General features: G+C 39.1%; 2 protein-coding genes and 1 pseudogene across 3 annotated transcripts; 2 read left to right on the top strand and 1 right to left on the bottom strand.

Annotated features, from left to right (window-relative positions):
* Window positions 1-1,716: 1,716 nt before the first annotated feature.
* On the top strand, window positions 1,717-4,269 carry LOC104592474 (putative clathrin assembly protein At4g32285 pseudogene; annotated as a pseudogene). Its single transcript, XR_016079886.1, has 2 exons — window positions 1,717-1,933; window positions 2,057-4,269. The product of XR_016079886.1 is annotated as a putative clathrin assembly protein At4g32285 pseudogene (transcript).
* An 8,765-nt stretch (window positions 4,270-13,034) lies between these two features.
* LOC104592473 (phosphatidylcholine:diacylglycerol cholinephosphotransferase 1-like) lies at window positions 13,035-14,750 on the top strand. The gene is made up of 2 exons (XM_010251858.3): window positions 13,035-13,678; window positions 13,781-14,750. Exons 1-2 carry the CDS (start codon window positions 13,277-13,279, stop codon window positions 14,228-14,230), a joined length of 852 nt encoding a protein of 283 aa, XP_010250160.1. The 5' UTR covers window positions 13,035-13,276; the 3' UTR covers window positions 14,231-14,750.
* A 4,659-nt stretch (window positions 14,751-19,409) lies between these two features.
* LOC104592472 (protein POST-ILLUMINATION CHLOROPHYLL FLUORESCENCE INCREASE, chloroplastic-like) lies at window positions 19,410-23,604 on the bottom strand. The gene is made up of 8 exons (XM_010251856.2): window positions 23,195-23,604; window positions 22,490-22,610; window positions 21,017-21,101; window positions 20,842-20,920; window positions 20,532-20,645; window positions 20,335-20,447; window positions 20,070-20,180; window positions 19,410-19,956 (listed from the first exon to the last, which is right to left on the bottom strand). Exons 1-8 carry the CDS (start codon window positions 23,286-23,288, stop codon window positions 19,837-19,839), a joined length of 837 nt encoding a protein of 278 aa, XP_010250158.1. The 5' UTR covers window positions 23,289-23,604; the 3' UTR covers window positions 19,410-19,836.
* Between the last annotated feature and the right edge of the window lie 111 nt (window positions 23,605-23,715).

Raw genomic sequence — 23,715 nt, 5'->3', positions numbered from 1 at the left:
AACACATACTAAGATAATATACCTATAGTACCTTATCTTTCATTGTGTATATTGTCATTCTTATTTAATGTCAACTGACACCATTTTTGCCTTTGTAGTTGCAAAAAGTAAAAAGTAAAAAGACAAATAGTGCTTGCCCAACCCATTGTTGCATTTTATTTTTACTTTATTATAACATTATTATTATTATTATTATTATTTTTTTAATTTAACAAAAGTGATTATCCACTTTCTACATTTTGTTATTTTTGTTGTATAGTATAAATAATTATGGATTATAATAATTATCATGTAATCAATTATTCTTTGAAGTTGTAATAATCTTTGTACATTAAGATTATAAAAAATAATAATCTTTAACAATATTTGTATTTTCACATTAGAAATATGTGTGTAGAACGTATCCTTCTGTTAGTCCTTTCTAAATGGATCAAGGGTCCCCTCTCTAGTTACCCGAAGTTGAAAGAAGGCTGGTGTTGATCTGGGTTAGGTTAAGTCGTAGCTCGTAGGGTGACCTTCAAACAGACGTTCATTTGGACAGTTAAACCATCAACCCATTTGAACTAGACTGTTAAATCCATCTTTTTTGGCAAAAAAATACTGACTTGGTCAAATACTAGCTGACCCAGATGATTGAGACATTGACGCGTGGATCAATTTTAACTTGAATACTTAAGGTTAGGGGCCACCCTTTACTGGTCCAACCCGAAAAGCGGACTCGATCCAAACGACCCGAACATCCGTGAGCCCGACGTAGACCCGACCCGATCCGAACTCCAGGTCTACTACGGTCTACGGGCGATTTCACCACTATCCTCCATGACCAATGAATCAAAATGGGATGATGATTACTGTCGACTTCTCAACCTCATCCAATGATCCAACTCAAGCCTCAAAGGCTCAACCGCTCAAACTCATTGGCATCGGCACCGGCAGAGATCTTCGTTTTTCGCGTTCGCAAAAAAGTCGACACTCGACTGTATACCAAATTATGTTCCATCACGCGTCCGTACGTCTATTACCATAAATTCGGTCTAGCAATGTCAGCTCTGCAGACTGCAATTGCTTCCCATTCTCTTTCAGCTCACCTGTACACCTGTCATCTCCACCATTAATGAAGAAAATCAATCAAAGCAGTGACCGTAGAGCCTGTGAAATCCAATCAACACACTGTAGATCTGACGGCTGAAAGTTCCTCAAGTTTTACAGAAAATACGACAACACCCTGATGTTCCGTATTACGGTCCTTTGACTGGGCTCTAGATCTTTTCCCACCCTTAAAATATATTATATAGCAGGAGTGGACTGAGTGGTCCGAGGCTCCGAGTGGATTACAGGTCCCCCCCAATTCCAAAAGTCCTCAACTCGCCTTCTTCTTTTAAACATTCTACAAATAGCAAACGATTAATATTCTAATCTCCCCGTGCAATGCACGCGTTGTATGGTAATAAAATAACACGGACTGCATCCCAGTTAAAACTCTCTCTCTCTTCAAAATGTCGGAGACTCGGAGTAGTTCCGGTTTGGACTAGTTAGTACAAACCTGATTTCCGACACGCCCCCGACACTTTCGCTAAAGCTAGCTAACTTTGATTCGGATTTCGGAAATCGGAATGCTCCGAAATCTTGATGTTCCAGATTTAAACACATCCACTGGATTTTATTTTTATGTGTTCCACTTAAAAAGTTAAAGCCAGTTCTGTAGTTTTATTTTATGTGTTGGCTCCATTTCCGCTTCGGAGCACCACCAATGTTATCAATCACACACGCCGCTATGTTATCTATCACTCGCGAAACAACGCTGCAATTGCTATGATTGATCTACTGAGGTTGTAACCACTCTTGTCTGCAGTCGTTGTCGGTGACCTGATCCTGTTCTGATTTGCTTGTGCGCTCGTCGTCGGTCTCTTCGTTCTTTCTCGCTGCTTTTGAGGTCAGTCAATTAACTCAGATTGGTTGATATTTGTTCTGATTCAAAGAGTTCAAAGAAATAGGCGGAACTAGTGGACTAGTTTCCATTTGATGGTCTATGACTATTTTCTATTTCGATTTTAAGAAGCTTGAGTACAGAAGTAATTCTTGGAGGTGGTGGGCATGGCGCCAAGCATCAGAAAGGCGATCGGAGCCGTTAAGGACCAGACCAGCATTGGATTGGCAAAGGTCGCCGGTAATACCGCTCCGGACTTGGAGGTGGCGATCGTGAAGGCGACGAGTCACGATTACGATCCTACCGACGAGAAGTATATCAGAGAGATCTTGACTCTGACTTCGTATTCGAGAGGGTACGTCAATGCCTGTGTTGCTACCGTGTCGAGGCGGCTAGGTAAAACACGGGATTGGATTGTGGCGCTCAAGGCATTGATTCTCGTTCACCGGCTGTTAAACGAGGGAGATCCGGTGTTTCAACAGGAGATCCTTTACGCGACTCGCAGGGGAACTCGTCTTCTTAATATGTCTGATTTTCGCGATGAGGCGCATTCGAATTCATGGGATCACTCTGCCTTTGTTCGGACCTATGCGCTCTATCTTGATCAGCGACTTGAGTGTATGATGCATGAGAGGAAACAGCGAGGTGGTGGCAGTGGCCACGGCAGGGATGATAGGCTTGGGGACAGAGACGACCGGTGGAGGCCGCCACCGCGGTCTTATGAGTACGAGTATGGAGAATTCAGAGATGAACCTGGTTATGGAAACTACGGTGGACCGCCACGGCGGTCTAGGTCTTATGGGGATTTAAATGAATCACAAGGACGGGAGGAAAGGAAGCCAGTGACGCCGCTTAGGGACATGAAGCCCGAAAGAGTTTTGGGCAGGATGCATCAGCTGCAGCGGCTTCTCGATAGGTTCTTGGCCTGTCGACCCACCGGCACGGCCAAGAACAGTAGAATGGTGCTCGTTGCGCTGTACCCTGTTGTCAAGGAAAGTTTCCAGCTTTATGCGGATATATGCGAGATATTGGCTGTGTTGCTTGATAAATTCTTTGACATGGAATACCCTGAATGTGTGAAATCTTTTGAAGCATATGCTACTGCAGCCAAGCAGATTGATGAGCTTGTGGCGTTTTATAATTGGTGTAAGGACGTAGGAGTGGCAAGGTCATCGGAGTATCCCGAAGTGCAGAGGATTACCGACAAGCTTTTGGAGACATTGGAGGAGTTCATGAGGGACAGAGCAAGAAGGCCGAAGAGCCCTGAGAGACCCCGTGAGGAGAAAACGCCAGCGCAAGAGCCGGAACAGGATATGAATGAGATAAAGGCTCTCCCTGCGCCGGAAAATTGCACTCCAGCACCACCACCACCTGAACCAGAGCCCAAACCACAGCAACAGCAGGTAACAGCGGACTTGGTGGATTTAAGGGATGATGGTGCTTCTGCTGAAGATCAGTCAAACAGGTTGGCGCTGGCTTTGTTTTGTGGAGGGCCTAATGGAAATGGCAATAACTCTTGGGAGGCATTCCCATCTGATGGAGGTGCATCTGGGCAGCCTGAAGTAACCTCAGCGTGGCAGACTCCTGCTGCCGAGGCTGGAAAGGCGGATTGGGAGTTGGCTCTGGTGGAAACAGCAAGCAACCTATCAAAGCAGAAAGCCACATTGGGCGGGGGGTTTGACCCATTGCTCCTGAACGGCATGTATGATCAGGGGGCTGTGAGACAGCACATGAGAACTGCACAATTGACCGGAGGCAGTGCAAGCAGTGTGGCATTGCCAATGCCGGGGCCAGGCAAGAGTGCAACGCCAGTGCTGGCCCTTCCTGCTCCAGATGGGACGGTCCAGACAGTTGGGCAGGACCCGTTCGCGGCATCGCTAAGTATTCCACCACCGGCTTACGTGCAGATGGCAGATCTCGAGAAGAAACAGCACTTACTAACTCAGGAACAGCAGCTATGGCAGCAGTATGCCAGGGAGGGGATGCAGGGCCAAGTGAGTTTGGCCAAGATCAATGGGACTGGTTTCTACACCCAAGGTCCACCTGCAATGATGCCATATGGGATGCCACAGTATGGAATGCCTCCTGCCACTGGTATGGGACCAGGTGGATACTACAACCACACACCTTACTGATTTTGTTTGACCCATGTATGAGAATAATCATTTGTATGCCATAATGCTCTTGAAACTGCTTCACAGTTTCTTTCTCTGAATCTGAGAAAGAGAGTAATGTGGGTTGGCTTTACATGGGGCTCTTTTCTAGGGTTTAATCAATATTAATCATGTATCCATTATAGTTCTTTACTTGTTCTTCTGTAATATTAAAATTATCTTTTAACATCTTTAGGAACCTTATTGAATGTGCCCAAAACTACTCCGCCTATGTAATTGGGTCATAGTTGCTAAATTATCTGCAGCAGCATGTCCTGATTCCAAAATGACAACAACTTTTAGTTGTTGCAATTGCAAATTCCAAGTTTGTGGGTGTTCAGGGACAGGGATGGTATGTTTGGGTTTGGTGACCCATTTCACTTGTTGGGGTTGGCTACTTCTTGGCCCATTTAGAACCAATAATCTTCTGCGGTGGTTTTGGCGTTTTGTTGGGTTTTTGTTAGGAACTTGACCTCTGATGTTGAAACCTATGCGTGGCCATCTGGTTGGGCTTGGGACACCCTGGATCTACAGCTAGTTTTTTAAAAGGTCAACTGATTTTATCGTTTTTCTCGAACATGGTTGATGGTTCTGTCTTCTATGAACTGTGATAGAGCACGGTAGTGGTGGAACAGGAAGGGAATTTTTTTGATAATTAGAACAAGTAGTTGAGTTTAGGGATTGATTGAATTATGTTGGTGTTAGTCTATTTTTTTTTTTTTTTAATTTGTAAAAAGTGAAAAAACACTCCCTCTCGTAGGATTGTGGATCTTTTCATAAAGTAAATACTTCATTCATACCTTGACGAGTGACGACCAAAATAACATAGCACTCACTGACTGGCCCTACCGCCCTATTATTCCCATGTGGCGGATGATACGACCAATCCGAACCGTCCATCAGATAAGGGCCACTTGCATTCCCAATTAAGTTAACCGTCCAGGTGTGTCACGTGTGCCAATGTATTTTGAGGCTTTCCTCTTAGCTTAGAAAGTGGTGTCTAACATGAGTATTGAGTAGGAAACATCAGGTTCGTTTTTGGTCCCAACTCCCAAACCCAAGCATCTTGCCACACGTGGGAGATTCTTGGGTTAAAACATCTTGCCACCTGATCAATGACCCGATCCGACCCGCCTACCAGAATCAATTAATCAAATGCCTTGACAATTAATTGCTCACAGAAGCGTCAAAAGAATGGTCTATTTGTTTCCAACATAAAACGTTAAATTGTTCTGCCATTTACGTGGCATTTGTAAGCTTGAAAATAAAATTTTACTACTTTATCTCACTAAATTGGCCCTTCATTGGGAATACCTTTGGAAAAAAATAGAGATGTTCCCAAATGAGGTGGGTATGACCAATTTTCTGAAGAACAAATGTGGATTTAGAAAAAAAAAATACAAATACAGAGATGTTCCCAAATGCACAGTGCAAGTGTTGTAACTTGTAAGGACCGTGTGATGACAAATTTTGTGAGGGCAGAATCTCATCTCTTCAAAAAGTAACAATATAACAGTTTAAAGTTTAAACAGAGTTGAGGGATCATTCAAGCATTGAGACAAAACTCTTATTCCAACAGGATGTAATTAAACTTAGAGATATCAGACCAGTGAAGAATGTATATACGTTTGTTGGAATCCTCATCAGAAGTACTGTTGAAAATTGAGACCACATGTACTTAGAAGTTAGAACAGCGGTGGTAGCTTAGCTATTATAGGTGGTTGGGACATTGATATATATATATTTGCATTCTGAGTTTCTGACCACAGATACTTCGCCATAAGTTAACGTCCATTTCTGTGTTCTTTTCTTTCCTTGTTTGTTGCGAAATGAAATTCAGTAATTGTTCCATCAACAAAATGTTGGTGTTAGATATATACATGGCATATGGCAACTATCTGACAGTCTATCCGACCACCAACCACGGTGGTGGCCACCAGTTAGACACAGTTTACCAAACACTACCTATCGAAATCAACCGACAATGGCCAGCTGAAAGCATCGTGGGAGAATTGAAGGGGGGGAACCGGGAAATGAATCATCATCCGTAATCCGATTGACCTACCTCTTTTCCATTTCTTTTTATCAACTTTCTCCTGATTCAATGTTTCTCGTGTGAGAAGACACAACCTTCCCAACAGAGTATGGTGGTGTATTCACGCCTTTTTAATAAAATTCAACGTGAATCTGATAGGAAAAAAGCAACAACCAACAATACATATCCGGTTCGCTCGGACGGATTGGACATGTTGGTCAAACCAGTATACCAGTGGCCCATTGAACTTTCTGGATCGCAGTAAGCTACCGAACTCAAATGGTTTAAAGCCCCGTTCGAGAGTGCTTATTCGAATAAATAGTTATTTTTAAGTAGGGACTACACCAATAAACACTTTATACAAAATAAGTCCATTTTTAAGAAAACAAAGTTTTGAACTTATTTTTAAATGCTTGTTCAATAAGCATTTAATTCCTACCTGGCCCGGCTTGGCCCATCGCATTGTTCTAAAAATATCTGTACTACCTCTGTTTAAAATAAATGTCTTTTCCACCAAGTATTAAACACTTATTTGTGAAATAGACACTCCCAAACAGGGGCTTAAACTCATTTGTCCGAGTCCCAAGCTTTTCAGGCTCATCTGTCCTTTGCGGTTGAGACATGAGGTGGAGATTTTGGGTACCTCAATCAAGTGGTTTCTGATCATTTCTTATCTTCTGCAGATGATCATTGCTTCGCAATTAATTTCTGCCACAAAATGCAGAAACATTATTATGGTGTGTTGGTTTTTTATTTCGAATTTTGGAAACTGGCTGTAGCCAAGAGATTAATTTTCAGTTGTGGTAGGGTGGGGTTAGAAATGATCACCACTTATTTAGATCCAAGTTTATTTTAAGTAACATGCCTACTATATTTTATATACTTATCATGGAGACATTTTAACCAAATAAGTCCTTAAAATAAAAAAGAATGCCAAATGAATTGGAGTAGACTTAAAAAAAGGTAGGGACTAGTAGGGAATATCTTGTCTTTCAAACCAAATACAGCCTTAGACAAATATAATTATTAAAGAGTGGTTGCGTTGCTAGCCAATCAGCAGCTTGGTTGGTGGTTGGCCTCTCATTAAATATAAATCTGCTTGTATTCGATTTTCTCTTGTCCTATTCTTTGATATTCTACTATGAGGTCCATAATATAAATATGCTTGTTTTCAATTCTTTAAAAACAAAAACCGAAGATGCACTGTTTCTTTTTGCCATATCCATGAGCTTCCATCACCGCCCAGGATGGTAGTGTCTACTATTCATATTTCTCTATTTCATCTAATGCACCCAAAAATAGATTTGCCATCTTTTCCTTGAAGGACCAAAGTTGGAGCCCTCTACTTGAGCCAAATCCGGCTTCTTCCACTTCTTAATTTGTTGCACTCTAGACTTTTATTTGTTAGAGATATTCCATCATGTGCCAAGTCTTCTCAATAATTTGGGGTAGATTTATTTGTTTGCACTTGAATGTCACCTCATTTCTTTTCTTGCTTTCCAAATTCCCAATGAAAATTAAAGCTATAGTAGGTTTTTTTTTGCCCCACCTTAGCGATGGATTTGCTCTAATTCTATTTTGAGTGCAACTATGGTGCATTTTTTAATATTTTATGGCATGTTACATCAATTTTCAATCAGTCGCCTTATAGATATCACATGATTTGCTAAATTTTAATTGGTATAGGCAATAGAGACCAATTCCATGAGTTGGAATCTTGGTCAATACCATCCATAACCTTTAGATTCAGGTTAACTAAGAGTCTACTCTCTGGACTCTTTTAATTATCGCTTCTCTAGATACCCAATTACAATTAGCTTTATTCTTATTATTTTAAGGATAATCAATGAAACTAAGATCAAATATATAAATCTAAAGAATCAAGAGAATCTGAATTCAAACCGAGTCTCTGTATATATGTCCAATCAAATTTGCTATTGATGAATAAGTTTCTATCCTTTCATATCTCCCATAGAGAGGTAAAAATTTGGGCCAGTAAATTTAAGGTTGTTTTCCATAGTATTTTAAAATTTGATAGAACCAATCCCTTGAAACATCTTTTGAAGGTTTAAACCCACATCCAACACCAAACCAGATACATCTTGTTTTATCACAAAGGAGTAATGCACGAGAGATGGTCTCTTCTTCTACATTACACCTTGGACATAAAGATGAGCTAGTTAACTTTCTTCTAAACATATTCTTCCTCATTGGAATGCCATTAAGACAACATTTCCACAAAAAGTTTTTGATTTTTGGTTCAATAGGGATCTTCCAGTGAATACTCCATAGCACTCTTTCTCTTCCATACCTATTTCTACTACAGTCTTATGAATTCCACTCCTGAACTGCTGCCCAATAAGCTGATTTTGCTGTAAACCTCCCTTTTGGGTTATGAATCCAAATTAATTCATCCTCCCATTGATTCCTTGATAGATCTATTTTTAGGATTTTTTTCCTCTTCTAAAGTAGAAAAAGGAACTTCTAATTTTCTCCACATCCCAACTTCTTGTTTCCTGGTTTATAAAGTCCCCCACCCACACATTATTTTAACATGGTCTAAGACCTATTGGTATGAAAGCTTCAATGCCCCGAATCCAAGGATCCCTCCAAGCAGCAACTTTCTCCCTTGTGTTAATCTTCCAAAAGATCCCTTTCTCCAGTAATTTCCTTCATTCCATTATACTCTTCCAACCCTAGGAAGCATTGCTTCCCTGCTTTGCTTGAAGAAAATGAAAATTGGGAAAATACTTTGCCTTCTACAAGGAGGCCCACAAGCTAGTTGAATCCATACAAAGTTTCCACGCTAGTTTAGCCAATAAAGCAATATTGAAAAGGTGGGGGATCTATGAAGTTCAATCCCCCATTTGATTTATTTCTACAGATCTGAGCCCAAGGGATCCATCTAACCTTTTTACCACTATCCGAATCCCCCACCAAAGTTTCCTTTGAGTCTTGGCTATCTCTTTACATATTTTGAAAGGCACCAAGAAGCATGACATGTAGTGTGTAGGCATTGCTGTGAGCACTGCCTTTATGAGCACATCCTTACTAGCCTGAGACAACAACACTCCCCTCCAACTCTTGCTCTTATTTTCAACTCTCTCATTTAGATAGTTGAAAATTTGGCATTTTCTCCTCACTATATACTTGGAAAGGCTTCAAAGTATAGAAAAGGATTGAGACTTTTTTTTTTTTTTTTAATTCTAAGTGCTTGAGTCATGATCTTCTGAAGCCTACTATGCATGTTAGAACTAAAAAAAAAATCAGATTTCTCAAAATTTACCTATTGAACTCGATGCCTTTCCATAGATTGGTAAGGCTTCTAACAATTTGTTTCCTTCCACAAGGTTTGCTTTTGAGAACAGATAATTGTCATTTGCAAAGAAAAGATAAGATATCACTGGTGCCTGTCTACAAATCTTGATTCCTGATGGCTCTTTCCTTTCTATCATATTGTTTAAGATAGCAGAGAGAACACCAAAGTGGATTAGAAAGATGTAAGGGGACAAAGGATCTCCTTGCCTAAGTCTCCTCTGGGGCCAAAATTTCTAAAGGGTTATATGAGGATAGGATTTCCTAGAAGTAATTTGTAAGCACACTAGTTACCTTCAATCCACTTCCCTTCTCTATTCTTGATCTTTAGAATCATATTCCTTGCCCTCATTCTTATGGTTGCATTATGGAAAAATCTTGTGTTCTTGTCCCCATGAGTCAACCAATTGATTCTAAATCCTTAGGCCCAATATACTTGCTCTTTTTTTTAAGACCTTATCAAGCTCCCCCCTCCCAACTGTTTAATTCTATTATAGTTGAAATTTGATCTAGCTTTTGCTTTCTCCTTTGCTAGTTGTTTCTTAAAGTTTTCTATTTGCTCATGGATCTTACCAAACTCCTCCTTGCTCCACTTCCTTAAGACATTCCTCATGTGATTACATTTATCTTTGCTCCATTCTTGATTTTTAGTCTCCATCCAGTTTTCTTTAATTATCTCTTCACATTTTTCATGCATCATCCACATCTCTGAAAAGTTTCTTGAGATCTTTCCTTATAGGATCTGTGTTCAAACAAATTGGCAAGTGATCTGAACCATAAGAAGACAAAGACATAACTATTGCATGCAGGAAAATCTCTTTCCACCACATTACAAACTCCCTTATCTAATTTTGCCTTGATGTTATCCTGACTCTCTCTATTGTTTAACCAAGTGTACTTTGGTCCACAATTTGGGATTCTTTCACTTTCCAACATCTCAACAACTCTTTATTTCTTCTGATCTCTCTTAGTTTTGGTTTTCTTCCTCCAATTTTATCATCCAAATTGAAGATCAAATTGAAATCTCCTATACATAACCATGGCTCCCTAAAAAAAAAAACTTCTTTGCTCTTTCAGGCTCCCCATATACCAATGAGCAACACCAACTTCTACCTGTATCCTCCACAATTCTTATATGGATTAAGTAGATATCTGTTGCCAATATATCAACAACTTTTAACTGATCACTCCAGAACAAAGCCAGGCCTCCAGAGAGACATCTAGAATCAATCCTCCAACAATTTCAATTATTTAGCATTTTGAGATGTTTCCAACATTTCATTAGGCTGCACTTCATTTCACTAAAAAAAATACAATTTCAGGCTTCTCCTTCCTTAAGGACTCTTTCGCTGCTTAAAGGGAGTTGTTTAGGGCCAACTCCCGCAAGCCCTCTCAGAAAACTATCCCCATCTTTAAATTTAGATAATGAACCCATCCTGGATTTTTCTTTTGGAACTGATAAACCACTAACATTAAGTTTTGAGCACTTCTAATCTTGCCCAAGTAAATTTGGGTTAAACTTAACGAAAGTTTTGTAGCTTTTTGCCACCCCCAATGTTTGCCTTTTTTAGGCAGAGGCTTAGCCTTCCTTAGTTTCTTCCTTATACCTCCCAGCAAGCCTCCAAGAAAGCAAAATCTCTTACTCAATTTGTTCTTCAAAATGAAAGGGTCCCCAGTTTTTGAATGAATATGGAATTTCCTTTACTTCAATATTTTTTCCATGTTAACGCCAATCTTGAGGATTAAGATAGTCTAAAGACTCAAACAACATGTTATTCTTTTGAAAGCAGACTAAAATACTATTCTGGTTTGTTTCTATGGTGGGAATTTTTGGAGGGGGAGAGGTTCTGTAAAGAAGTTGAATAACTCCTCCCCAACATTTTGACTTCTCCCACATTCCCTTTCAAGGGACATATAGTTTTTCCCATTTTATTAACGGCAAAGGCTTTTTTTACCACTTTTACCCCAAATAAATGTTTTTTGAAGTTTATCTATACTTTTAAGATTTTCTTTGGAAAATAAACAAATCTCATCAGGAATTTCAAGATTTTATCTTGCTAGAGAAAAATAGTTTTGTTTCCACTCCCTCAACTTAGTTTAACTTGATTTGGTAAATTAATTGAAGCCCTTATAAAAATTAGGTAGTCATCAATAAAGTTTAGGGTAGGAACCAGAGCACCCCTGCACCTATGCAATCTAGACTTTTTTTTAATTATTGGAGTGGATCAAAATATCAATGTTTCCAATGCTAACAAGTGGGTATTAATGCTTAATGATATGACGAATACTCTGAAACAACAAAAAAAAAAGAAGACAAATACCCCAATTTGTTTTGTTCATTTTTTATTTTATAAAGCGATGAATTCTATCATCCCAAAGTTTTATACCTCAAAAACCTTGTGTATATTGATGTATTCATGTGTTCCACGATCAGTGATATGGATACAATATGCTCCATATGAGATGTATCATATTAATATATTGATCTTTGATCATTAGTGGTTTCGTGGCAAACAAGCCTTATTAATGCTTGCTTGCATAGGACAAAAAGATAGAGGGATAAGGGGTCCCCTTGTCTGGGGTAAAGGTCCTTGATGGAAAGCCATTATCAGAGTCTAAAAAGATATTAAAGAGATGCACTCCACAATCCACTTGATCCATTTGTCATTAAATCCAAATTTAGTGAGAATTTTCTATGAACTTTCACTCAAGTCTATCATAAGTTTTCTCTATGTAAATTTTGCAAGTCTTTAATCCTAATTTTCATTTTATTTCCTTCTCACATTATTAAAGAGCTCCTGAGCAACTAAAATGTTTTCAGGTATTTGCCATTTTGGCAAGACTATTTTTTTAAAAGGTTTAACTCTATTTACTAGAATTTAGACGATTGCATTACAAATTCTAGCCTAAATTGATGCAATCAAAATCCCTCAATAAAATGTGTACATGCCAACATTTGCAACAATTTCAAGAAATCACATCAACTAAATTTTATTTAACATTTGTCTATTCACATTTCATTGGGGTTCACATGTGACATGATCCAAAGAAATGTTTTCCCTAAAATGATGGACCGTCTTTGGATTTTGTCCTTTTGGGACTAAGTGAATAATCTCTCTTCTTTGAGTAGCTCAGCTCATAAGTAGGAATAGCAACTTGGTGGCTGGTGCGGAACCCCCTCCTCATCCTCGCCTTAAAGCTAAATTCAAGAAATTATATACAAACCCCGTCAATAATTCAGGAGAAAAAATATCTTCTCCATCCCTGTTAAGATCGGAGAAAACCTGGCCCATTCAGGGTGCCTCCGATTTTACGGGGACAATTACAAAGATCCTCTTACTTAGAGGGTCATTGACAATTAACCCCCTGGACAATGGACATTCATTTGCCACAAAAAAACACGTTTTCATTTACCCCTTCGTCAACGGACACGTTTTCATCACCAAAGCACATTCCATCGCTTTGACCCCTCTACCTTGGAAAAACCTTCCCAAATCCCAACTGATTTATACCGACTCATCTTGATTTGCGTGTTGATGTATTTATCCTATTACACTATTGTACTCCCATGTCCAATTAACAAAAGGCGCCTTTGATGCTACTTTCGTGATTGATCTAATCCAGTGGTGCTCGGTGCATGTGGATTAGTGGGCCTCCAAAGCTAAGTCCAGATTCCAGCCCATAAGCACAAGGAAAATGGCAAATCCGTGGCAATACATTCAAATCTATTGTCACCCATCACTTCCGCGCCTGTATGTGATTGGTATTTCCGCCATCCCTCTCTCATCATATATATAACGCTCTCTGGCATTTTGTCTATGGCGATTTTCGTTTGCTGCAACGACGATGGATGCAGAGGGGAGTCGTTTTCATAGCTACACCAACCTCAGGAAGAGTAGAGACCGGAAATCCATCAACGGCGTCACCGTCGGCAACCTCCACAGCCACAATAAGGGTGACACCAAGATGATGAAGAAACCGTTCAAAGCAGCAGCGATGGTGGGACAAAATAGGAAGGTCTTCTTCCTGAGTTGGTCGATGGAGGACGCGGTGAATGTGGTGAGGTACCATCCCATCCCCTGCATATTCGCGGTTTCTCTTCTCTTCTTCATGGGCGTTGAGTACACCCTCTTCATGATTCCTCCTTCCTCTCCACCTTTCGATCTGGGTTTCCTCTTAACTCGTCCCCTTCACCGAGTTTTAGCTGCTCGTCCTGCCCTCAACACCGCCTTGGCCGCTCTTAATACGGTAACCCAGTTATCTGTTTTCCTTTTTCTTTCGAGTTTTGACGTTATTTTTCCAAAATCCAAATTCGTTAATTTATCTATGCCAATGAAATCTGATGGTTAGGTGTTCGTGGGAATGCAAACGATGTATATACTGTGGTCATGGCTCGTAGAAGGCCGACCAAGAGCGACCATATCAGCGCTATTCATGTTCACGTGCAGAGGAATACTGGGCTACTCGACCCAGCTGCCATTGCCTGAGGGATTCTTAGGTTCAGGCGTGGATTTTCCGGTAGGGAATGTTTCCTTCTTCCTGTTCTTCTCCGGTCACGTGGCGGGATCGGTGATTGCTTCTTTGGATATGCGACGAATGCAGCGGCGAGAGTTGGCATGCTTGTTCGACACCTTGAACGTGTTACAAGCGGTGAGATTGTTAGGGACCCGGGGCCACTACACGATCGACTTGGTTGTCGGGGTCGGTGCGGGCTGGTTGTTCGATTCTTTAGCCGGAAACTACGAGGAGGACAAGAAAAGAAGAAGAGCAGCTGCAACTACCCACCAGATCTTACTTTAATTTAACCCGATTCATTCTAAACGAAAAAGGAAAGAAGAAAAAAAAAAAACACAGTCCGGTGGGATAAAGATAGATAAGCAATCGCTGATATGTCAGTAATCCTTTCTAACTTTTCTTCTGATTTCTTCCCATCAACAGTGAGAACAGAATCTGTACCGAATTACAGACTAATTAGACTAAAAGCTGTCTTTGCTTTATTTTCCACTTCTTCTGGATTTGGGATTCTCTGTAGCTGGCACGCGTTGGTTAATAGTGAAGATCATTGCTTATGCTGCGAACCTATTACAATTCAGATGCTGTTATTGACTTTTTCATTCATGTTTCTTCTCTTCCTCTTTCTACGTTATTCGCACGTACGTAACTATGTGTCTTCAGGATGAGTTACAGTATCTGGCATTCAAAAGGGTTTCATACTGCTCCTTTGGATAAGCTTTTGCTTTTATGTTTTCATTCAGCTTTTAAGCCCCAAAAGGGTTTCATACCTCAAATGGTAAACCAGAAAAGGGTTTCATACCTCAAATGGTTCATTCAGCTTTTATGTTTTCATTCATGTTTGGTAAGAATTTGCTTTTGAAAACATAATAACATAAAATCCAAAAAACACTTTTAAGCCCCAAAGTACAAAAATTGGGTCTGAACTCTGAAAACCTTAAAATTTGGAGTAGTACAGTGAGACCCACTCGGGCAAGTAGATCTGTTTAGTATCACTCAAGCCTGCCAGTACGGAGAGACTGCAGCCCTCTTTGGTGTATTCTCTTGGACGATACAGAAGATGGTATCCCACCCACTCAATCTTAAGTTTGTCCCTGCTGTTAATCAACTCTTAGTTATCTATCAAAAATATCAAAACTATCCTAAAAAAAAGACACTGTTCATTGTCTTCTAACTTGAGACTGAACCATTTGAGGTATTAGATTCTAGACTAATAAAGTTATTGTCTTCTACCTTTAAATCTAAAACATATTCTTATCTAGTAATTTCTTTGCTTTCAGTTATTATTTTCCTCTATCATATTTCATGTTTTTTTTTCTCTCTTTTTCTTTGAGGAAAACTAGTTCAGTCTAAAGGTAGAAGACAATGAACAATGTCTTCTTTTGAACGGTTGTTTTTGACATTTTCAACATATAACTAACAGTTGGTTAATGGCAGGGACTAACTTGACACCTTTTGAAAGTTTAGATACTGCAGTGACACGTTTGAAAGTTCAAGTACTAACTTGACACTACCCAAAGTTCAGGATACAAAATGGAATTTTCTCTTAGAAGAAAATGTTAATGGGTTTTGTTGGGTATCTCACACAGCCATGCTTGCCAACCAAGACAGCCATACCCACGGATCAGTCTCAATGTTTTTTGTCAACCTTTCCATCTCTTTTATCTCATATGGGTCTATGTAGGCAATAATAAGTCAATAGCAACTGTTTGATTTAAGTCTCTACCCAAATTAACTAAGCTTTTTTATCAACTGATGGTCGGTTGACAAGATCTCTGACGAGATAGGCTTGATTCAGGACAGAGCATATTTACTGCCTTGCATTTAAAATATCTACATACCTGTATGTTTTATTTCATAGGGAGATATTTCTAATACAAAATTGCAAAAGACTGTTGTAACAGTAGCAGAGACATGGGATGAAATCGTTGTACTTTGGTATATTTTAAAGTTAGGATACTAAGGTGAAACTAGCCTCAAAGTGGAATTTACCCCAGAAAAAAGATAAATTTTAATAAAGTATTTAATAATTTAAGTGTTGATCTTTTATAATTTTGAGTTTGTGAGTGTCGTTAATACACGTCTGGAATGGTTTTCTTTTCTATATCCATTTTTTTTTTTAATTCTATATTCATTATATACCTAATTAGTGGGTCCTATTATATTTGATAGTTCAATTCGGCTATTAAGTGCTAGTCTTTCATGTTACTGTCAATGCACCTCACTTAGGGCCCCTAAGGACTAAGGAGCCTAACCTCATTAATTCCCATCTTGCCATAAAAAACAAGGGATACCTTCTTTTCTTGGCTAATAAATGAGGGAAATCAATGTCCTTACTTTCTTGCTAACAACGATATAGATGAGGAAGTACATTTGACCTTCAATTCGTAGAACCAAGTTCCAAGAGATCTTTCTAATCCCTATCTGCATGACTGCATGTACAATTAGTGTTTCTTTTCTTTTGTTGATGTATTTGGGTGGGGTTGAGTGATTGAGGGAGTCCTTTTGTACTTTGGATTTTGGGGAGGTGGCCGCCCCAAAGTAAGGATTGGGGTTAAAAAACTAAACTTGGTTTTCTTATCATTAACTTGATATCATTTGTCTTTTAATTCCTTGTCCTTTCAATCTTACCTGAGAGATTTGTCAACCAAGACGAGCCAATCTCTCATTATATTTTCAAACTTCTATTATGTTAGCATTTGGACCTAAAACCTTCTGTACTTCCTCATATTGCTATTGACTTCAGTGACCATAGAATTATCCTAATTTCTAACAGTGCTAATCATTTTTCCTCTACTAATTTCTAAGGCTCAATTTGGGAAGAGTATAAATATATATATAAACAGTGCAATTAAAGGTTTAGAAATATCATATACAAAGTTTTACACTGAACATATTTGAATTTGCACTCTTCCCAAATGTATGGGAGTACAAATAGTCAGTGTAATTCTTAGTTTGTTTTTACATTTGGTTTATCTTGTGTTATATATTTGTGAGAAGCATTGTTTTCAAAACTGGATTGGATCAGATGGTCGGACCGGAAAAACCGGGAATTGGTCACTTAACCAGTTCTGTTTTCCTCCAAAACCGCATTTCCTCCCTAAAATCGTTGATTTTGGTCAGCAAACTGCTGAACCGGCTAGTTAACCGTTTGAACCGTTCGAATGGTTTTGACTGTTTTCTAATTTTTTAATTTTTTAATTTTTTTTTCAGAACAGGTCGGCCATCGAGTCAAACGGTCGGACCGTTCGAACCGGTAACTGGACTCCTGACCGGTTCGTTTTTAAAAACCATGGTGAGAAGTAAAATGACATGTGCCCTCACCTTAAATGAAAAAGAAAGGAGGTAGTAGGATGAGGAAGGTCATTTGTTTGGGAGTGTGGTAAGAAACAAGATGATGTGATCCCCCACTTTATATGAAAGAGATTCATGTAGGGAGTTCACATCTCCGCCCCACAATGAGCCTCCCCACATTGCCCCACAGCACATCCCCGCCGTGTATTAAGAACATCTCTCAATGATGACATCATCTGAACTGATACTATCATTGGGAGATGTTCCCAATACACGGCGGTGATGTGTTGTGGGGTGTTGTGGGCGGAGATGTGATCTCTCATGTAGGAGGGTGGTGGTGGAAATTTTGAATTAGTTTTTAACAAACACATCCTAAAAGGTTCTAACTTCCAAATTGCTTAAGAACATTCTCTCAACTTTTTGTTTCTCTTATTTTCTGTCAAACCAAAAATAGCCTATATCAAAACATCCATGTGATTTGATGCACCTAGATACACATGCCTATACCAATACATACATCATTTAAAAGTTTTAAAACTTTGGGGTGGAATGAGGGATATATATAGATCCCATCCCTATAATCCTTATAAAATGAAAAAAAAATGGAACATTGGATCACCGATAGCCAACTTTGGTTATCAAGCATATCAATATTTTAATCTTTGAACCTAAATTTAATCCACTCGACCTCAAATGCCCCGCCCCATCCATCCCCGGACAGGGCTAGAAATCCCAATCCTATCTCCCTTCTCGCGGGGAATGGAGATCCCTGAATTTGCTCCGCCACAACTCGATCGTTCCTATTGTATACTTAAAAATTTATTTTTTATTTTGTTGAAACGTACCTAGAACCCGTCCCCAATCCCAGTGTTTCAAACCCATCCCAAACCCTGATCTGTTGTCAAAAAACCCAACTGAGGCAGGGCAGAGCGAGGCCCCACTGAGATGGGTCAAATTTCATTTCCATGGACTCCCCACTAAGCATGCCCCATGGGTGCCCCATAGCCCATCCCCCTCATGCTTGTCGTGAGGAGATGTTCCCAGTTCACGGGGAGGGATGGGCTGTGGGGCATGCTCTATGGAGAGCCCATCCCGTCTCCTATTTAGGGGGCGTTCTTTTTTTGGATTTGGAGAGGGGGAAAGTTGGTCAATGGGATTTTGATTCCCATTGTCTAAGAATCTCATGTTCTTTTTCAGTTTTATGTGAGGACCATGGAAAGTTTATTTTCTTGGGTATCTCTTACACAGGAAAGTGATATCTATCTCCTAAGTGGGTAAATAACATTCCCACGTAGGGAAAAAGTTGTCAATATTTGAATGGGGCAAAAATACCCCTTTTAATAATGGATTTCTATGGGTAAAATGGTCATTGCCTTATTTACCTTAGAAATAAAAGAACATGGGTAAATACACTTACCTGGGTAAGTAACTTACCAAAAAGCGAACGGGCCTTAGGGTTATCTACATACGGGCCATTCCACCATCATGATTTTCATTTTATTTGTATCAAATGACGTAGCCAAATTCAAACCATTGGATGGATCAAATAAAACAATAAAATTTGCGTTCATTTTTGCGAGTTAATTACCATTCTTATCTAATGTTCTGTCTTTTTTTTTTCAAGTAACATCCAATTACATCTAGAATTCCCATGCGAAAATAATCTTGCAATCTAGAGTAGAGACCACTCAGACAGTCAGACCAGCGATAACGATCACTAATAAAACTTTAGATCATTTCTCCCTGAAAATAGTAACCCAAACAAACCATTCATCGATTAAGGAAGTTCTGCCCTACTTAACTGCGTATTTGTTAAAAGATAAATTGATAAGCAATTCAGTTTGGCCAATTCAGCTGATATAATCATATAAGACGCCCCCTTAGAGTAGCTACTTAAACTCTGTGTTCTCGTGTTGGGCATAATCAATGACCTCCCTAAAGCCTATACCTGCATAGAATGCATAAATAGGGAGACTTTGTGTACATCCAGGTTAGAGAATGCTTTCTTGACTATTCCAACTTATGGATATGCCCCATGAAAGAGAGAGTCCACACTAGCAGTATGTACCGTATCAATTAGCCAGCAAGTAGCTATTTGCCTCGTGAGTTATGATGACATGCAGATTGCCTTATAATGTAACACATAAATTGAAGCAAAACTGAAACATAAAAGTGTGAAATAAAGCTGATTCCTCCATTTTTCACCAAATCACCAGTACTTTTTAAGCACCGAGTACAGAATAAGCTGCTTTAGGACCTGAGGCATTTAATGGTTTAGTTATACAGTTAAATACCCAGTTGGATAAAAAGAATGTACCTGGACAGCTGGACCTATAGCTTCGTACACTACCTTGGATTCACATTTCTTGGTGATTTTCAGACTTATCTCCTCATGCCTGCAGTCTTCACTCATGACTCCTGAGCATGTTCCTAGGGAATGTCACAAGGCACGAGCCCTATGCTTCTCAGTTCTAACCATGTATCATAGAAATGCAAGGTAAAACCCTGTTACAGTACATGGATATAATCATATAATTGTATCATTTTTTTCTCTCTCTTTGGTATGCATGAAAAGGGTGGAAAGTACACTATTGAATATGCTATTCATCAGAGTCAAGATCTATTTCACATGATCCATCATCTACATTAGCAAGTGGGTTAAATAAGGATGAGCTTGGATCGGTGCATCCTGGAACAAGGTCAAGATTGCAGCGGTCGCCCTGCAGCAGTATGCCATTGTATCAACAAATGTTGTCTTACAGTTCTGTACTCAAATAACTTGGGATTTTGAAAGACAGAAAACGAAAAGAATAAGAGAAACCTACATACTTACCCCTTCAACAGACAAATTACCAATCATGGAGCAGCGAGTAATGATAGTATTTGAATCTGGATAGATTGCTCTTTCACAGGCACCTTCCTTGCTCAATTCTTCTGCCAGACCCTGCATGTAGGAAATGGTTGTTATACTTTTATTAATAGGATTGAATGCTCAGTTCAAGAGAAATGTTCAACCAATTCTAAAACTGGTAAATGTTGTAACTTGTATAAATATAGCCCAAGGCTGCCTGCATCATAGGTTTCAGTATTCATGATACCTCATTGAAGAAGTCTATTGGCTTGTTTCGCCATCGCTTAGGAACTTGAAATTGTAATCTATAGGGACCATCCCATTCAACACCATTAGTGAATGAGAAGATCAAATTGACAGCTGCCAAAGATGCAAAAAGTTAGCCCATAAGAAACTAAATGAGCGCCAAGTAGCATGTATAAGCATTGATGAAACCTCACTAACCATGCTTAGGAACAAATATCCTGATTGTGTATATTGGTGGATCAGCTTTTCCCCGAATTTTCCTAAGCATTACCCTGGGCTCACCACCACACATAATGGGCTGATTAAACCCCCCTGGAAAACAAATTGATAAATCAAACAGAAAAATGTTTGAAAATTAAGAATATAAAAATATTTTATTAAAAGGGATGGAACTTCTGATCAAGTAGTTTCCACAGGCCACTTTTCTGTTGAGCTGGATATCGAACTTCATAATGCACTGAACAATTCGTAGCAAAATTTAGAAGTTTATTATGATGAAGGAAATTACCATTAAATGCAATACCAAACTCTTCATTTTCACTAATTTTGTTTGCTGCCGGATTGTAGAAGAGTGTTAGTTTCTCTCCCTGTCAAAGGTCAAACCATCAAAGAACAGATTCAGTGGAAGAATTCAACAAAGCAAAACACAAGCATCTTAAACTCAGAAGCAGTGCCCAACATACAGACAAGGGTGGAAGACCATTCGTAGTTTTCCAGAAGACAGGAGCTGTTCCTAGGTCAAATTCTGCCCATGTAGGAAGTGAATACCTGAACAAGGAATTTTAGAAGTTGTTAGATCAAGCAATGTTTCAGATTGAAGATGCTAGCTGGCCATTTGGTAGAGTCTGGGTAGGTTTGTTCCCCAGACATAAATCCAGCCTTCAGTACTAATGACTAACTGCTGGGCTGCTTTGCCTACCAAAAAGAATTATTACTATCAGATTCACAGAAGCAACAGTCAGCAAAATCTGAGGATTTCTCTTGAGATTGTTATGCTAAATTTCTTAGGGAGGGATAAGGGTGCAAGCTTCAAGTACAGGCCATGGGAAGATCCAGAACACAAACTGTATGACTAACTAGATAATGTAAGGAAAAAGAAGACAAGCATCCCTCCCTGCATGATAAACAGGTTATATATCCATGGTAAAATATCATAGGCAACTGCATTGTGTCTGTGATTTTTGAAGAATGATAGCATATGTAGTTTTCGGGTTTGAATATGATGCCAGAAAGATGATACTGGAATAACTTGTAACCAATCAACTGGCATCGTTCTTTCTGGAATCGTTCACGGGGGGTTTTCATCAAAATTCACGGGGGGTTTTGATTGGCAAAATCTTTCTGGAATCGTTCTTTCTGGAATAATAGATTTGTCCATTAGTTTTTATAAAAGAATTACATGTCTCACAATACTTAATATTGATAAATGAAATATTTAACTCATTGGCATTTTTCTACTTCAGAACAAGGTTCTTTTGTCTGTGGTTGAGAATCCTGTTGAAGGGTCCTAATAAATTAATGCTCTATGAAAAAATGACTTGATTGGATAACAAAAAGGGCCATCATGTAAGAGATGATGGTTACATTTCTGTTTGGGTAATCTTTTGGCCTATGAGATATTGCAAATTCAAAACATTAGAAAAAGGTCTCTGCCTAGCAGCTTGGTTGCATATGCTAACCATAATCTTACTTTGCATGAGTTTGGCAGTTTGCACCTCTTTTGAGTTATCATCTTGAATTTGAACTATGCAGTAGCTGAGATGATCATAAATCAGATAGTCGCACTCATCCAATTTATCCTTCCGACAGTTAGGACAACATGGGAAAGGATTTAAAAACAAAAGTGGTCCAAATAGACAAATAACGGTTCACAATCATCCAACTGGACCAATTTTGGATATAGAAAGTCTCCATGGTTAAAACCATAGACAGTGAATCCCAAGTTCCCAACCTGACTGCATGCTAACATCAATGGCAAGAATGACCTTCCATAATTGAAGAAGGTTACATGGACAGGAAATGAAAGACTGGAATACCTTCTAGTAAACCCAGTACTGGCAAGAGTGCAAGGGTCATGCCATACAAGTTCCTTATTCAAGAATACATATGGGGGTCCCAAGCCAAGCATTATTAAGCCATTAGAGGCAGAGACATACTCATTGATTTCCTCTGTGGCAGTTGTTGCAACAGCAGCAGCGCTTATTTTCAATTTGGTCTTGTTGGCCCTCCGCTTCTCTGGATGATACCCTCGCAAAGGAGCCCCAATGAAATAACTACCTGCTTGAGAACTTGTTAAGTTCCGTAACAGAACAATAATTTTTCTTGCATTATGCGCCTTGATCTAAGAATTTTTTTTTTTTCCAGTACCTATATCTGGGATAGAATCAACCATTTAGATGATATAAAAAAATATGAGTTTCACGCTTGTAAAATCAACTTGTATCAGGATCAAGTTTGGAAAATACACTTTCAGAGCGAAATTGCGAAATTGAATCCTTGAGGAGAACTTTTATGGCAAGATCCTAATCGATGGTTACTACCATGTTGTTTGAATGAAGAACATGCAATGATACAATGTCTATCTTCATATGACAATAACACCAACAAAACTAAATCCCCTTATACAAAATTCATATTATCATACATTAATGGTCTAGAAGCATGAATTCTGGGAAGCGTGATAAGAACAGGGCATGAATAATTAAAACCCTGTTTTCTACTAAATCATATCATACCAAACAGGCTAGTAAAATTGAAGTAGCAAGAACGAATTCGAATTTATCTAGTATCTACCAATTCTGCTTCTTGGCTTCGGTGCAATAGAAAAATGAAGAGGAGGAAGTAAAACAAGGGGCGCGCACCATAAATGTGGGAAACAGATGGACCGACGTTGAAGCTAGAAACAGAGCTACGTTGCGACGGAGAAGACAAGATTGAAGAAGTGGACAACGCCATGGAAGCCAGTTCTGTTGCGTAGAAATCGCTAGATGTTTTGGCTTTTTTGTTGCTTTTCCAGCCAAATGACTTCAACCTAGAGAACAGAAGTGCGGGTTAGAGAGAGAGAATGAAGTCACTGAACTGAACTGCAGGCCTGCAACTGCAACTAATCCAATAATAGAAAGAGGAACGTAGAGGAAACGAGATTTAACCACAAAAACCAATGAAAAAAAATCTCCTCATAAAGAGAAAATATCAGGGTGAGATTAAAAAATATCTGATATAAAAAATCAATATATGGATTTTTTGCACTCCTAATCTCTTACCGATTATCTCTTCCCACATGACACTACAGCCATCTAAATAGAATATTTTCTTGTTATTTATGAGGAGATTCCCAATGCGCGGCTGTAGTGTCATGTGGGAAGAGTTTGTAAGCAGGAGA

This window comes from Nelumbo nucifera, chromosome 8 (assembly GCF_055504915.1).
Source record: "Nelumbo nucifera cultivar China Antique chromosome 8, China Antique-T2T, whole genome shotgun sequence".
NCBI classification, from domain to species: Eukaryota; Viridiplantae; Streptophyta; class Magnoliopsida; order Proteales; family Nelumbonaceae; genus Nelumbo; species Nelumbo nucifera.
This window is presented reverse-complemented; position numbering and strand designations above follow the sequence as displayed.